Source organism: Parus major, chromosome 4 (genome assembly GCF_001522545.3).
Source record: "Parus major isolate Abel chromosome 4, Parus_major1.1, whole genome shotgun sequence".
NCBI classification, from domain to species: Eukaryota; Metazoa; Chordata; class Aves; order Passeriformes; family Paridae; genus Parus; species Parus major.
This window is the reverse complement of record NC_031771.1, coordinates 54,021,998-54,035,896: the sequence shown is the minus strand read 5'-3', so window position 1 is coordinate 54,035,896 and position 13,899 is coordinate 54,021,998. Positions and strand designations below refer to the sequence as shown.

Below are 13,899 nucleotides of genomic sequence, written 5' to 3'. Positions count from 1 at the left end.
ACAGTACATCCAGCACAGATATTCACAGCCCCAGCCACCCCCACTTCCAAACCCTCCAGTCTCACTGCCCACTAACAGAAGTGAACCTTGGTTCAGAAAAGTGACAGAGAAACGCTGAGCAGAGCTGGGTGAAGCATTTTATTGTTAATAATTGCATCCTTAGGTAATCACCAGGTCCTCTCCATTTTCAGAACACAGTGCACTGATTTCTCAGTTGTTTTCCTTTTGATGAGATGGGAATACTGCGTGGTACAGAAGCATCTCTTACTGTCAGCACTACCTTGTCTGGCTTGGAATGAGAATTTCTACCAAGTAATATTTCAGCATTTCCTTAGGGTGGGCAAGCTGAATTAATCTACAATTCTTTAGAGATTTTTGCTACTGTTGATTCCCTTAGGAAAAAAATCTTTCTGTACCCAGGTGTCACACTCTTAATTCTGGTATTTCAAGAAAATAAAAGCTATCTTTATTTGATGATTGCTTCCATCACAGACCCTGTAGGTTCTGTTAACTAACATTATAAATTTTCCTTGAGAACAAATAAACATTTAATTTGAAATTTCAGTTTGGAATGGCTGGGATGCTTCAAGCTAATACTCAAAATACAAACACCAAATTTTTATTATTACTGTTATTATTATCATAGACTTAAAGATTACATCTATTTTTTTAGATCAGAGTGTTCCTGCTGAGAACTAAGTAGGAAGACTACTTAACTACTGCTACTACTACTTTGACAGGCAGATTCAATGTGCAATTAAGCCTCACACAGACAAGACACATTATCTCAGGGTATGCCAAGTTGGCTGAATTGGAAACTACTTTTAATATACATTTTAAACCTACACAGGAGCAGGGATTCTGGGCATGAGAATCAATTTATTGTAAGTGGCACAATGCCACAGCTGCACAGTTTGATCCCAGCAACAATCCCCCAATCCAACAATGCAAACCTGCATGCATTTATTGAGACCTGGTAACAATGAACCTTCTACCATTATGTGTACTGATCATGGGCAGCCCTTTCTATTGGGAATTTTGGAAAGTGAATCTTAAATTATAAAAAATAATAATAATAATAAAAAAAACCTAAACCAAAACGAAACAAAACTGGTTTGTTTTCTGATTGTTTTTGTTTGCTGGGAGCTTTCAAAGTGATGCCTCATACTGTAACTGTGCTGAAGGGGAAAGTGCAGCAGTTCTACTTCAAGTTTTATCTCCTGCTCTTCAACTGCTTGTTCTGAAATGGCAAATACATTAAGCAGCTTTAGAAAGAAGATAAGCTTATACCTCAACTCCTAGCTGAATAGAGGACAAAGGCAGAACAAGAAAAATAAACAGAGATCTCTCTCATTGGAACTATCACAACTGCTAGTAGCTCTGTTCCTTGATTTTTGGCTGCAATTTAAAAACTGAGGACAAATATTCCAAAATATTGCAAATATTCCAGAACAGAAAAGGAAAATTAAATATTAGCCTTACTGGATAATAATTTAATAAAATATTATTATTTCAGGAAATATGCATTATATCAGCTTTGAGACATTTTATGTGAAAGGGATTTTAGTCCTATTTACCACTGAGAACAGCACTTCTATTTGAAAACTGTATTTTCATAAATGAAATTTCACTTTGCATTATGAGCTAATTACTACCTTATTGAAGATTTTAAATACACATTGCTAACCCCCTATAAGTAAAAGTACTTACTATTTAGGTCAGAGAGTGCTTTATCCTTAGTTGTGTTGTACTGGCTCACCAAGTAGTCAATTTGCTGAGAAGACAACGATTTAAAAACTATTAAATGAACTGGAAAAAAGTAACACTTTTGAATGTGTCAAACAGTTACTTTGAAGCAATCAAAATATTTGTGTAACCCCTCCAGACACTGGCCTTCTACTGTTTACAACTATTTTATTTGCTTAAGAGAACTGCACATAAAAAAAAAATATTTAATTGGGACATCTATTTAATTGGAACATCTCTGTGGTCAATGACTCAGCTCAAAATTAATAAGTAGCAGGCCTTACAGAGGCTTCAAGTTATTAAGGCAAATAAGGTTTTCCATGCCTTCAACTGTTACTTGATTTTCTCCTGGCACTAGTTCCTCCTTCATGGAAAGGTGTGGTATTGATGTGGTGTCAATTTTATTCACCAACCGAATGGATTCGTATTTGAGCAGCCTCTCAGAGCTTCTCTTGTGGAAAGGAGTCAACTGCTCTCTCTTACCACAAATGGTATTAATAATAACATATTAATAGTTTTCCTTATCCCCAAGTGGATTTGGCCCAGTCTCAATTTGAGCTCTACCAAGACACCATAACAATACAAACAAGCAACCAGTTACCACCAAATCCTGGGTTTGGATAAAAGGCTATTGAAGAACCATCCCAAGCAGAAAACTTACGCTAATTTTGAAAAGACACTATTGATTTCTGCATGTTTAAAATAATGCACTATGAATTCTACCCCAACCAAGCTAAAGTGCTGTAAAGGTTAACACACTTGACAAATGGATTTCCAATTTCAAGCATTATTCAAATGTGTACCAAAGTCTATCTGGCTTGCAGTCTCAAGTCTTCTGTGAAACAAAGACAAAAAATTCCACCCTCAAAACAGCCAGATCAGATCAATTAGATCACAGAATCTAATTTAATGACAAAGTAGGAAGTGGACCTCCTTTTTCTAAAACAAGAGAAAAAAAAATTGAGAGTTTCTTACTAAGAAGGCTGTAGGTGTATTTTTGCTTATATTTGGTCTACCTAGGTTAACCAAAGGACTAAAATTTTGCAGGGCTACAGGTTTTGCATTGTCTCCAGCAATGTCCCAGACAAAAGGAGATTCTGTATAACTAATAGTGTTATTGCTCAATACTCAGAGTCTGCAAATCTCCTGTGACACGAACTCTTAACACAGGACTTCTTTTTCAAATCCTCTTATATGCTGTACACACCTCATACTGATGAGTCAAGGACATCAGCTCAAATTTCAAAGCTTTATAAACAATTAGTTGGATACCAGAACTTTTTTCAAACACCTGTAGCTCTTCTCCTTTCCTCAAGAAATTCTTACAAATGTGTGTGTATACAGATACTCATGCACCTTGTCTGACAAAATGACTCGGGAGATATAGCAGATGGAGATATAGCTGATGACTGCATCAACACCAAGTCTAAAAAAGAAAAGGTAAGAATCTCACACTGAAACTAAAAAACTACTAAGTGTGACTTTTACTAACCTCTGGCAAAAGTGTTCAAAGTCCTGACACTTTGAAATTTAATAGCTAAGTGTTTTATTAACATTTCAGCTGGCATCTAATTCTTTCTCTATTAAGGTAGCTACTTCTACATAACAGATTTTCTTTCTTCTGTGAAGATCCCGACTGTCGGAACCAAGCACACTGTCAAGGGGACTCCAGTGGTTTCTGATGTGACTGGATTGATCCTTCTGTGCTCAACATCAGCTCAAGACTGACCAAAAGCACTGTTTCAAGAGGGATTACTGGCATGACCTCCACTTCTTGCCATATACCTCCACCCCCATCTGTCACAACACTGCATCAAACAAGTCTGGGGAACAACTCCAGACAGGAAAACATCTGAGGCATTTGACTCCCCCAAGAAGTCTCCTGTTCTCACACAGCCCTGGTCAGCAGAAAAGCATCCCAGAATTACTGTGACTGTTGTGGATTCCACATGAGACTGCATGAATTCCACCTATTTCTAATTTATCAGTCATGTGGAAGTAAAACAGATTAATACAATTGATTTCTAATAATTAAAACTAATGAAAGTCAAAATAATAGAACTGTCAGACTTTTTTTTCCCCCTAAAAATTCACAAAGAATTGAAATTGCACATTGTGTACAAGTCTTCCTAACTAGCCTTGTTTCCTTTTTTCCCCCCAACACAAAACAAGAAATGCAGAGGATTGCTTATGGAACACTAAGGAGAATTTGAAAGAAAAGAATCTTTCCTGTTCAGTATGGTACAGTGTGACTCTGGTTTACAGTAAAAATAGTCCAAAATATTCCTGGAGAAGAAGTTATTGTGGCTCTGTCCCAGAGCCCATAGAAGTATGCCCAAAATACAAGGAAACAGGAAAGAGCAATAAGGAATCCAAGCTTTCACGTCAGACTTTTTTAAAATGTTTTCCTTTTAAAACCTTCTTTTTTCCCAAATTATTTATCATCTGCTTGTGATCTCCACTAGTTCAGTAGGAGGAAAATGGCCTACAAGCATTACAGCAGCATACTCCAGTACAGCTCAGAATTTGTTCAAGGAATGCTGATCCATCAGGATAACTCCCAAGCACTTACTGCCGTGTGGAAACATCTTACCTTGCACTGTTTATTCTACTTAGTGAGACTGATATACAGGGAATAAACAAAACACTGCAGGTGTGCAGAAAGAAGTAATTATTTTCTGCACTATTTCTTAACTATACATCTTCCCTCCCACCCTCATTCCCCATAAAGAAAAAATTCTTTACCGCTGGAGTGTCATTAAGGAAAATTTTCAGATCTTTAAAATTACTGTTAACCAGTTTCTTTGCTCCTCGGACTTGGTTAGTTAAATGCTGGTTGGCAGCATATGCACAGAGCACTCCAACACTACAAAAAATACAGATAACAGATATTGGTTAATGTAAGTGCACATTCTAACATAAGACAGAATAAAAAAACTATAGCCAAAAAAGAGTCAATATTATTATCAAAATAAAGAAAGGTCTCCATAAATTACTACAGGTTCTCATACACACCATGATGCCAGATATAAGACTGAGCCAAAAGGGACAATATATTACAATACTAGTAATTAAAAAAAAAAAAAAGGAAAAGTGATGTAACCCCAAAGTCTTCGGAAGTTATTAATGTACAACTACTAATCCATTTGCATGGGTACTGTCAGAAAATGTGTATAGCCTAAGTAAACTGTATGAGACTTAGAAACATTAGGCTCTTTTACAAATATCATTAACCCTGACACAGCTACAAGCAAATGCTTGCCCGTTAACTGTGAAAAGCACTATTTTTCATTTGATAACTTCAGCAAGATTTATTTACATAACTGTATGGATCATTCAAAAGCATACAAATAGTCCCTATTAATGCTAAAATAATATGCATTTCCTGATACTGAAACAAAAGGTGGAAAGTGAGCTAGACTTCTTGTCAACACTGCTGGATGATTATTTTCTATTTGATCACTTCTCACTGTAAAGTTATCATTATGGCATAGCAGATCTGCATAAACAGTAAGTTAAAAGGCAATTAAAGGTCCCATGAGAGACTTCAAAGATCTCTTATCATACATGAACCTTAGTTTCTAGTTTAGCTTAAGTGTAAAACAGACTTAAAGAGAAGGATGACTTTTAAACAGCTCACATTCACAACAGCTAACTTTCCAGACAAATAGCAAAAAAGTCAAGAGTGACCACCAGAGTGGTAACAGCCTCAAAACCAGGCTGACTACAAACCCATCTGATGGGCTAAGCACTAATTCTGACACACACATTAATTCTCCTACTTAATCTACAGTGAATAGCATAGATTTATTGCCCCTATGACCAACACTCGTGCAGACATTATTATCAGCTGCCACCCAAGGAATGAGAACTCAGAATGCCTAAATACCAAAGAACTGAGTAACCTTCAATTCAAACCATTCTATAATTCTATGACAAGCATAGTAAACAGTTTAATTTTGGATAAAGGCAATATATTATTTCTTTTCACTCTACTGTGATGGCAATTGCTATCAAAATATTTTTAGCTTTTCTTTGTTAATCAGAAGACACACTATCTCAGGCTATCAGGAAAAACAAATGTGTACAGTGCTCTGAGGCTCAGAGTTTATAACCATATCCTTGTTCTTCAGACAGACAGCATTTTTATGTCTGTTCAAATTTATGCTCAGAGATCAGAAAGGTCAACTGGGAGCCAACAAATCAGTACTTTGTAAGATCTCAGCAAAACCATCTTTCTCTTCAGCTTCCTAAATGGAAGGAGTGGGAGGAAACAAGACAGTGGAAATACTTCAAGCAGCCAAGGTACTCAGAACAAGTGTGACTATACTCTGACTAACTAAACAAACACACAACCTCAGATGAAAAATCTATTTATTATGTAATTGAGCCTTGAGTCAACATTCAGTAAGCAGCTACGATGAGAAAGTCATAGAGCAGAAATAAAAAGGACATGCCACTTCTGTAACAGGTCAAGAAAATTGCTTTAACAATTCTTCAGGAGTCCAATATTCCACACTCAAGTTTCTTGTAAGGTTTAAAAGATACATATAAATGTTACTAAACCAGTTGCAGGGGGGAACCCAAGTTTTCCCTCTAGCTGAGCTTGCAAAAAAAATTAAGTCACAAAATAGAAACCCTGAGATCATTTACATATTGGAAGAATACACCCTTCCTTGCTACCAGATTATGAATTCTAGAAAAAAATGGGAAAGATTCCTGTATCAACTTTTCCACCATTTTTTTCAGATACTATTAATTTCCAGGTTCTGAACAACATGTATTACCAATCCTACAGAGACAAGAGGACAAATACGAAGTTTGATGAGGTACTTGCAAAGATGCCAAACACCATTTCCTGCCTCCAGACATGACCTTCCCCAACTTCTATTACTTCAAAAAAGAGGCTCTAACACAAGCTCTCTTGAAGGCACAGAAAACTGACTATGAGTTTTTCTATGCAATAACCAGGAAATTCTCTATCACCAACAAATTTGGTAATGCTATATATGCTTTCTTAAAAATCAAACGTTCCTCCCTTGCCTTTATAATGTACAAGAACTAATTACATTTCTCTCCCAGAGAAAACATGCTTGCCGCCTAAGCTTGCAGACGACTAGTGAGTAAGATGTAATAGCAGGTCTCTGTCCCTAAACTTTCAATTAAAAATTGAAGAAAAGCATGTAATTGTTTTCATGATTACGTCTAGAATATCAAACCTACTCAGCTATGTATTTTATATTTTGTTTCTACATCCTCCCCTCTTTAGCAATAGAATCCTACTTTGTAGGGAAAAATCCATGTATAAAAGCTGAACTATCAAAAACACTGCATGTATTTTTGACTCAGTCTATAAAGAAATATTTCAAACAGAAAGTGCTTGTACTGGAAAATTACACCCTAAAGGCCTATTAAGATAAATAACTGCATATATAATCACTGGTTTTCTGACTTTTTTCTTATATCCCTCCTTTGAGGAAAGCATACTTCTCACCTTAAGCCTCACATGCAGAAGGCAAATCTAGTTGGAGACCAGTTAAATTGGAGACTTAGTTTATTTTTTTAAAATTGAAAGAAAAATTCCAAACTTTCCTTTACACATCACTCCAGTAAGCTGAGTCTAAAACCTTGTTCTAATAACCAAAGCACTACATCAGTGGAAAAATGAGAAGAAATGTTCATCGTTATTAAAATCTACAGGCTGAAATATTCTAAAATCTGCATTAACAGCATATATATGTCAGTGTGAACTCGCATCCTGACACAAAAGAAACCCATCTCTATGTTAGTAGTTTTCTAGAGATGTTGCCAAGATACACAGTCCATTGCAAGCTCCACAATCAGTCCTACTAATACTCTCCACTGTGCATTTAACCTGTCCTTCTCAGCCAAGAAAAAACTATTTTTCCATATCAAGGATGGAGAAAAAAAAAAAAAAGCTCAATGAGAGAATCCCAGAATGTCTGGCACTGCAAGAGAGAGGGAGAAGATAGAGGGAGAAGATACAGTTAGATGGTAATCCTGAAGAAGTCCACCCCCTAGAAAGCCTTCCCAGGCCCTCCAGCAGCTATTCTACGCGCATGTTCCATAGAACTGCCTTTGAAGCGAAGTTCCACTGGCAGAGGTGTGGGTTCAGAGTACTCTGAGGGGTGCCAGCCTTGCTAAATGCATCTTCTGAAGCAGCACAGCTCAGGGTGAAGCTGAGCCTGTGGCATTCCAGTCACTTGGCAAGAGTTTGGGAGACCTACTCCCAAAGAAGGCCTCCCATGCTGTGGGGACTTGAAATTACAGCTAAACAATGACAGGACCTGCCTTAGTAATTTCACTGCACCTGTATAACCCTGTATTGATGGAATATTTAAGTTTTCATTCTTTTGTCTCTGTCTGCAAGTAGCCATAAGCACTTTACTCACACAGGACTAAACTCTCCTGGTTATTGTCACAGCTTACATATTCAGCTCTGGCACAGTCCTTGAGAAGTGTGATTTTTGGGCAGAATTACAGGTAAACCTTCCACCTAAGCTGAAATTGGATAGGAACTTCAGGGAAAAGCAGGTAATAAAGTTTCCACAAGTAAGTCACCACAAGGAAACTTTCTGAGTACAATACAACACATGTAAAAACAGTTTTAAGTAAACCTCTTAGTTAGTTAGGCTTTCTGCAGTATTTTTTGTTGGGGCAAGGGCTACCAGTAAGACTGTCCTTTTGTGTTACAGCACAGCTGGGCTTAAACAGATCCAACTTCTCATCCCTTAGTTGAAGATCATCCAGGAAAGGCAGGAGAATCTCTCTTTGTACAGAGGCATACTGGAGACTTGAGCCCTCAGTCAGTCTGGGATCAGTAACATTAGCCTTGTAAAGTTCTATCTCACCTTGCACATCACTCACAGCGTTAGAGACTTAACCAGGGAGTCTTCATATGACATTATCTCCACTCAACCTGATCTCAGAGGAAAAATCCATGTGATTTCAGACCATAGCCCCAGCACTTAGGGTAAACATCTGATACATCATGATGTCTCATAAAAAAGGGGGGTGAAAAAGGGAAAAATTAAAGTGGCAATTTCCTTAGTTCTGGAAAGCATATTACTAGGGACCACTGATCTGCCAGTCATGATCTGGGAAGAAACATTTGCCTCTGCTGGGTATGCTTAATGCCACAAGGATAACTTGTGTATTTGCTGCCAGCTTAAGAGACCAGCAAAGGGGACAATCTTAATTTCTCTACTAACAGGCAACATTCCCCAGCCATTATGGCCAGAAAAGCAGCATTCTGCAATGTGGTGGAAAGAGAGCCGGCAAGTTCTGTAACCTATCTTCAGTTTCAGCATGCTGAGAGGTAAAATTTAGTAACTTACTTTAGTAACTTAAAAAGCATACTTGAACCATAAAGAATTTTTGTCTTGTCATCATGGGATGCACCTATCATCCTAAACCATTCTGTTTTTGAGTCTTCAAATTCTTGAGGGTCGTGTTTGTTAGAGATGTCTGGGAGAAAAGAGAATGTTCCCATATCTGGTATCACTGTGTCCTCTATTTGAGGGTAAGCAAGGTCACCACTTGTCACGACACGTAGTAAAAGAAAAAAAATAATTTATATTACAGTGAAGTGACAAAGTGCAGCCCATATGACTGAACAGACACAGTATATAGTTCAAAACACTTTTTTATTCTTTAACAGAATCACAAAATAAAGATAGTAGGCAGGTGAAAACATGAAACTAAAAGAAAACAGAAAGCCTAAAAGCAAACAATGTATTTTGAAAGAGGGAAGAAGTTTTGATTGTAGTTCCTCATCACCCATTACACATCCAGCACAAGAATATACTCGTAACACCAACACTACAAAAATATTTCCAAACTCCAGGATTTACAGGGAGTGCATGCATGGTTTAAACAACACAGGACCCAGAAGAAAACCCATTGTTTTGAACTTGTGGAAATATGTGGAGTACAGCAAATACTGAAGAAGTCACTTGTTTTTTTCACCACTATGACACTACCAAGAACAAAGCAGTATGAGAGATCTCAGGTTCTCTGTGGGATGGGGACTGAGCACAGGACATGGTTTCTCGTGTTCACAAGTGTAATGTAACATTCTGTGACTGCTGTTTTGAGACTAGCAAAAATGTCATTTGCCCAATACAAACAATTTTGTTTGTTTGTTTCACACCTGCATTCTGCTTAAGTAAGTACATAATGACCTGTGGATAGCAATAGTGGCAGCATTTTTCATGATGCAATTACATTTTCTTTAGTAAGCAATAATCTAATAAAATAATTCCTGCACCTGTAAGCTAATACAGTGATCTTATCTGTCATGACACTGGAAAATAATTGCTATACCAAGGTTTGTATTGTTCTCTTTATCACACTTGCCTTATTATTAAAGAAGCAACAAAAAGAAATGTTGCAAAACAGCTCCTCTGACAGTCAGCATTTTTCTTCTGTCTTTGATGCATTTCCCCACCACAGTTGTCACAGCAACGACACATACAGAAGCAAAGTCCCACAAGAGGCAGTAACAAAATAAATAGCAATCCCAAGGCTGCGGAGACTATAAAACCGATTTCATAGTAGATGGCCTGTAATTCAGACAGAAATAGTGGTAATAGCAGGTATCACACAGTAACTGCAATCAATACAGAGCAAATAATTAAAAATCAAACTACAGACTAAACCATCTACTAAGCTACTGAGGTTATGGACTTGGTATATTTTGTCAATAATTGAGAACTTTTCTAACAAAAAGATAGATAACTTTGTAGATACTGATAGCTAGTAACTATTTTGCTAGAGTATTAGCTAGGCAAACTACAAGAGTGAGTGCTAAGAGAGAAGTAGGCTCACAAAAAATAAATGTGAATCAATGCAATGGGAACAGGTTAAAAATTAACACATCTTTATTCCTAGGCCACAAATTTAATGTTTCTCACATCTATTTCCAAAAAGGCTCCAGAAATGTCAGCAAGGCTAACTAGAGCAACACCTCATCAGAGGGAAGAGGAGGCTTTATTTTTTTTCCTTTTTACTCAGTTAAGAGTAGAAAAATTCATCTGAACCCCAAAGGCAAGTATTTCACTGGATGAACAGCTACAGTGGCAGAGGTTACTCCAAAGTGCTGAATTTAAAACTGCTTAGGGACTGGAAAACATGAAGAGGCAGACAGATTTTAAGATCTCTCAGGTAAAGACATTTATTCTGCTGCCATACAGCAAAGCAGCAGCAGCAAAAAGGATGCTTTCAAAAGCTGGCAGGAGTGAAAGGGAACGCTGCAATCCAATACCCTGACTTGCTTTCACACTGCTAGAGCCCCGGGACCAAGAAGCTGGGCCAGGCAGCCCTGGCAAGGCCCTACACGCGGCAATGTGGCTCCCAGGGGACAGCTGTGAGCTGGCCATGCTGTTTCCCTCTGCTGAGAACAAAACCCAGCCGAAACCCGACCAGGGAGGTGTCTGCGCGCAGAGACAGCACAGTGTGGGCATGCCCCAGCGTCCTTCTTCCCTGACAAATCTCTCTTCTCCTTTCCTTTCCCAATCTTAGGAGAACTAATTCTCACACTAGTACTTTAAGTCCTCTTCTGTTTTACAAATCCACCAGCACAAGGGCAACTTGGCAGCAAAAGGATGAAACTGAGGGTGCATAACCGTCCTGTAAAATAAGTTACAATTTCTCACAAGATACCAATCATGCTCTAGTTCAAGCTTTGCTGATGCCCTTCCTCACAATCCCTAATTACCAACTGAGCCAAATACAGCAACTACCACCATTAGCAGAGTTGCAAATTTCTGCCCTAATTACCAATTCTAGGATGAAAACTACTCTTTCAATTATTATTAACTGCTTGTTAAAACCTCTGCTTCCTTCTGAAGAAGTTGAACTACATGCTTGAAAGAAGAATTTGGCTGGATTTTACAAAATAATCACTATTTTCTATACAGCTGATCACTTCTAAAAATTACATGACAGCATATGTTATTTTAAGATAGGTTCAATGGAAAAACAGTATTTAAAGTAACATTAAAAATGGTTATGGGTGTTTTAACAGCAGCATTGCAGACATAGTTAGATTTCCTTTCAAAGCTGTACATCTACAATAAGACGTTACCTGAAGAGTCAGGACAACATTTTCTGGCTGTGGAAGTCAAACAAATGGAGAATGTGTATAATACACAGGCAGCATGCACAAAAAACAAATCCCGTGAATAATGAATAATTAACTACGACTAGACCGTAACAATTAACAACACAGAACAATAACAAACAAGCCACTAAAGTAAAATAATGCACAGAAGCACCATTAAATAATTATGGAAAAACATTTACAATAAAATATATAGCTGCTGCTTTCTTTGGTAAAGGAAAGGAATCTAGGATTTGTCCAACAAAGACTTTCATCTTAAAACAATGACAGACCAGTCACTTCCACACTGAGCATCTGTTTAATATAATTCCCAATATATCTCACAGAAGACCAGAGATTGTGTAATTTTGAAGTTTGGTGTTTTCTTCATGAGTTTCACCTGTCATAACTGATATGATATTATTGGCTAACTTCTTCTCAGTGCTTATTTTATTTTAGTAGCTCCATAGCAGTTTTGGGATCTTAACACATTCCACACAAAATTCAGTCTCAATTTTAATTAACCATGTAGAGGCTTAATTTATATTGAAAAGAAAAAAAGAAAACACATTCAAGAAATACTGAAGAAATCTATTTAACATTTCTGACCTATTTTCTAATCTGTAAAATCAGAAAAACACTGAAAACTAAATATTCAATGACAGAAATTCAGAAGAACCCAATTTCCCCTTTGTTTCCACAATGGAAAATTACTTTCTTATATTTTCCCCTTCATCTCAGCCTGCCAAATTCATGGCTGACAGTGCTTTCCCTTTTTTCCTAACTGGAAGAAAAGCAGACAAGCTAGAGATGGCAAGATCCTTCAGCCCAAAGACTGATATGTGAGAATCAAAAATGTTCAAGTTTTAGCGATTTATTTATCAGCATCACACATATCCTTTTGAAACCTCTACTGTACAGTACTACTTAAAATGTTCGAAATCATGTTTTGAACATATTAACATTTTTTCTCCTGTATCATTGGAAGGATGACTAATGCCTCCCCTCCCTTCCTAATCTGGTACCAAGTATGATTTTGAACGTTTCAAGCACGCAGCCTCCCAGCAGAAGTGAAGCAATGGCAGCAGCAGCGAGCTGGCTCCCCTGAGCAGGCACGGCTCAGCTGCTGGGCTGACCTGGCAGACTGCTGCCCCTGGCAGGGCACAGGGAGATGTTCATGGTTAGAGTCCAACTGGGAACACTAGGACACACTGCACAGAAGTGGGAAGGGCCTCCTGGGTCACTAAAACATTCTATAAATAGGTTAAAAAAATTATAGAGGAACAACAGCAGAAATTTAACAGAATAAACAGGAGAAGCAGATTTCCCTTTCTGCTACTGAAGGGTTGCTCTCAGTTCTTGGTGAGCAAGTCTTCATCTCCCCTGTCCATTTCGGACCCCATACTTCTGTGCTAGTATTGTATTTTACCCTAGAGGTAGAACCTTCCTCCTAGTGCTTCCTCACCATATATATTTGAAAAGGGTAACCACACCCCTTATCAACTCTTTTCCTAAGCTAAAATTAACTCCTCCAGTTTCGTCTAAAGATCCACAGTTTTCCCAGACCATCCTAATGGACTCTTTCTGAACTCATCCTAGTCTGAATTCATTCTCCCTGAATTTGAGTGATCAAAACCACACGCAAACATTTCTAACTACTTATTCACACCCTTTAGCAACATTCACACTTCCCTGTCTCCATTGGAAATTCTTACAGGGGCACATCTACAGCCATGCTGGCTGCCTCACAGCTGACTTTCACTGATGCTTTTGTCTTCTGAAGCACACTCTACTTGTCCTGATATATTTTCATTTTCCAAATTTGTTTCAAGGTTTTGCACTGTATTCAGGTCAGAATTTGGACTGATGAATGCCCTGTATCCATTCTGCTTCTTACGCACTCCTAATATTTTCACTGCCACCCTATAATCACATCCCCCACACAGGGTTAGTCTCAGATTTCTCATGACTTACATACTAGTTACTAAATGCTCTGCTTGTGGTCAGGGATACCACCCATGGCCTAAGAG

The 13,899-nt window shown here is 37.9% G+C and overlaps 1 protein-coding gene across 17 annotated transcripts in view; it reads right to left on the bottom strand.

Moving 5' to 3' along the window:
- PROM1 (prominin 1) overlaps positions 1-13,899 on the bottom strand; it is a 62,353-nt gene that overhangs the window by 23,858 nt on the left and 24,596 nt on the right. For 13 of the 17 annotated variants that reach the window (XR_001521116.3, XR_001521117.3, XM_015625219.3 and 10 more), the window contains exons 4-7: positions 11,855-11,881; positions 10,126-10,331; positions 4,492-4,612; positions 1,711-1,774 (exon numbers count right to left, since the gene is read on the bottom strand). Coding sequence is in view for 15 of the 17 variants with exons in the window: in XM_015625219.3 (XP_015480705.1) it covers positions 1,711-1,774; positions 4,492-4,612; positions 10,126-10,331; positions 11,855-11,881 (418 nt within the window). In the remaining 2 variants the exon portion in view is untranslated. The remainder of the gene's footprint in view (positions 1-1,710; positions 1,775-4,491; positions 4,613-10,125; positions 10,332-11,854; positions 11,882-13,899) is intronic. The other 4 variants (XM_015625224.3, XM_015625233.3, XM_015625227.3 and 1 more) reach the window with 1 other exon arrangement.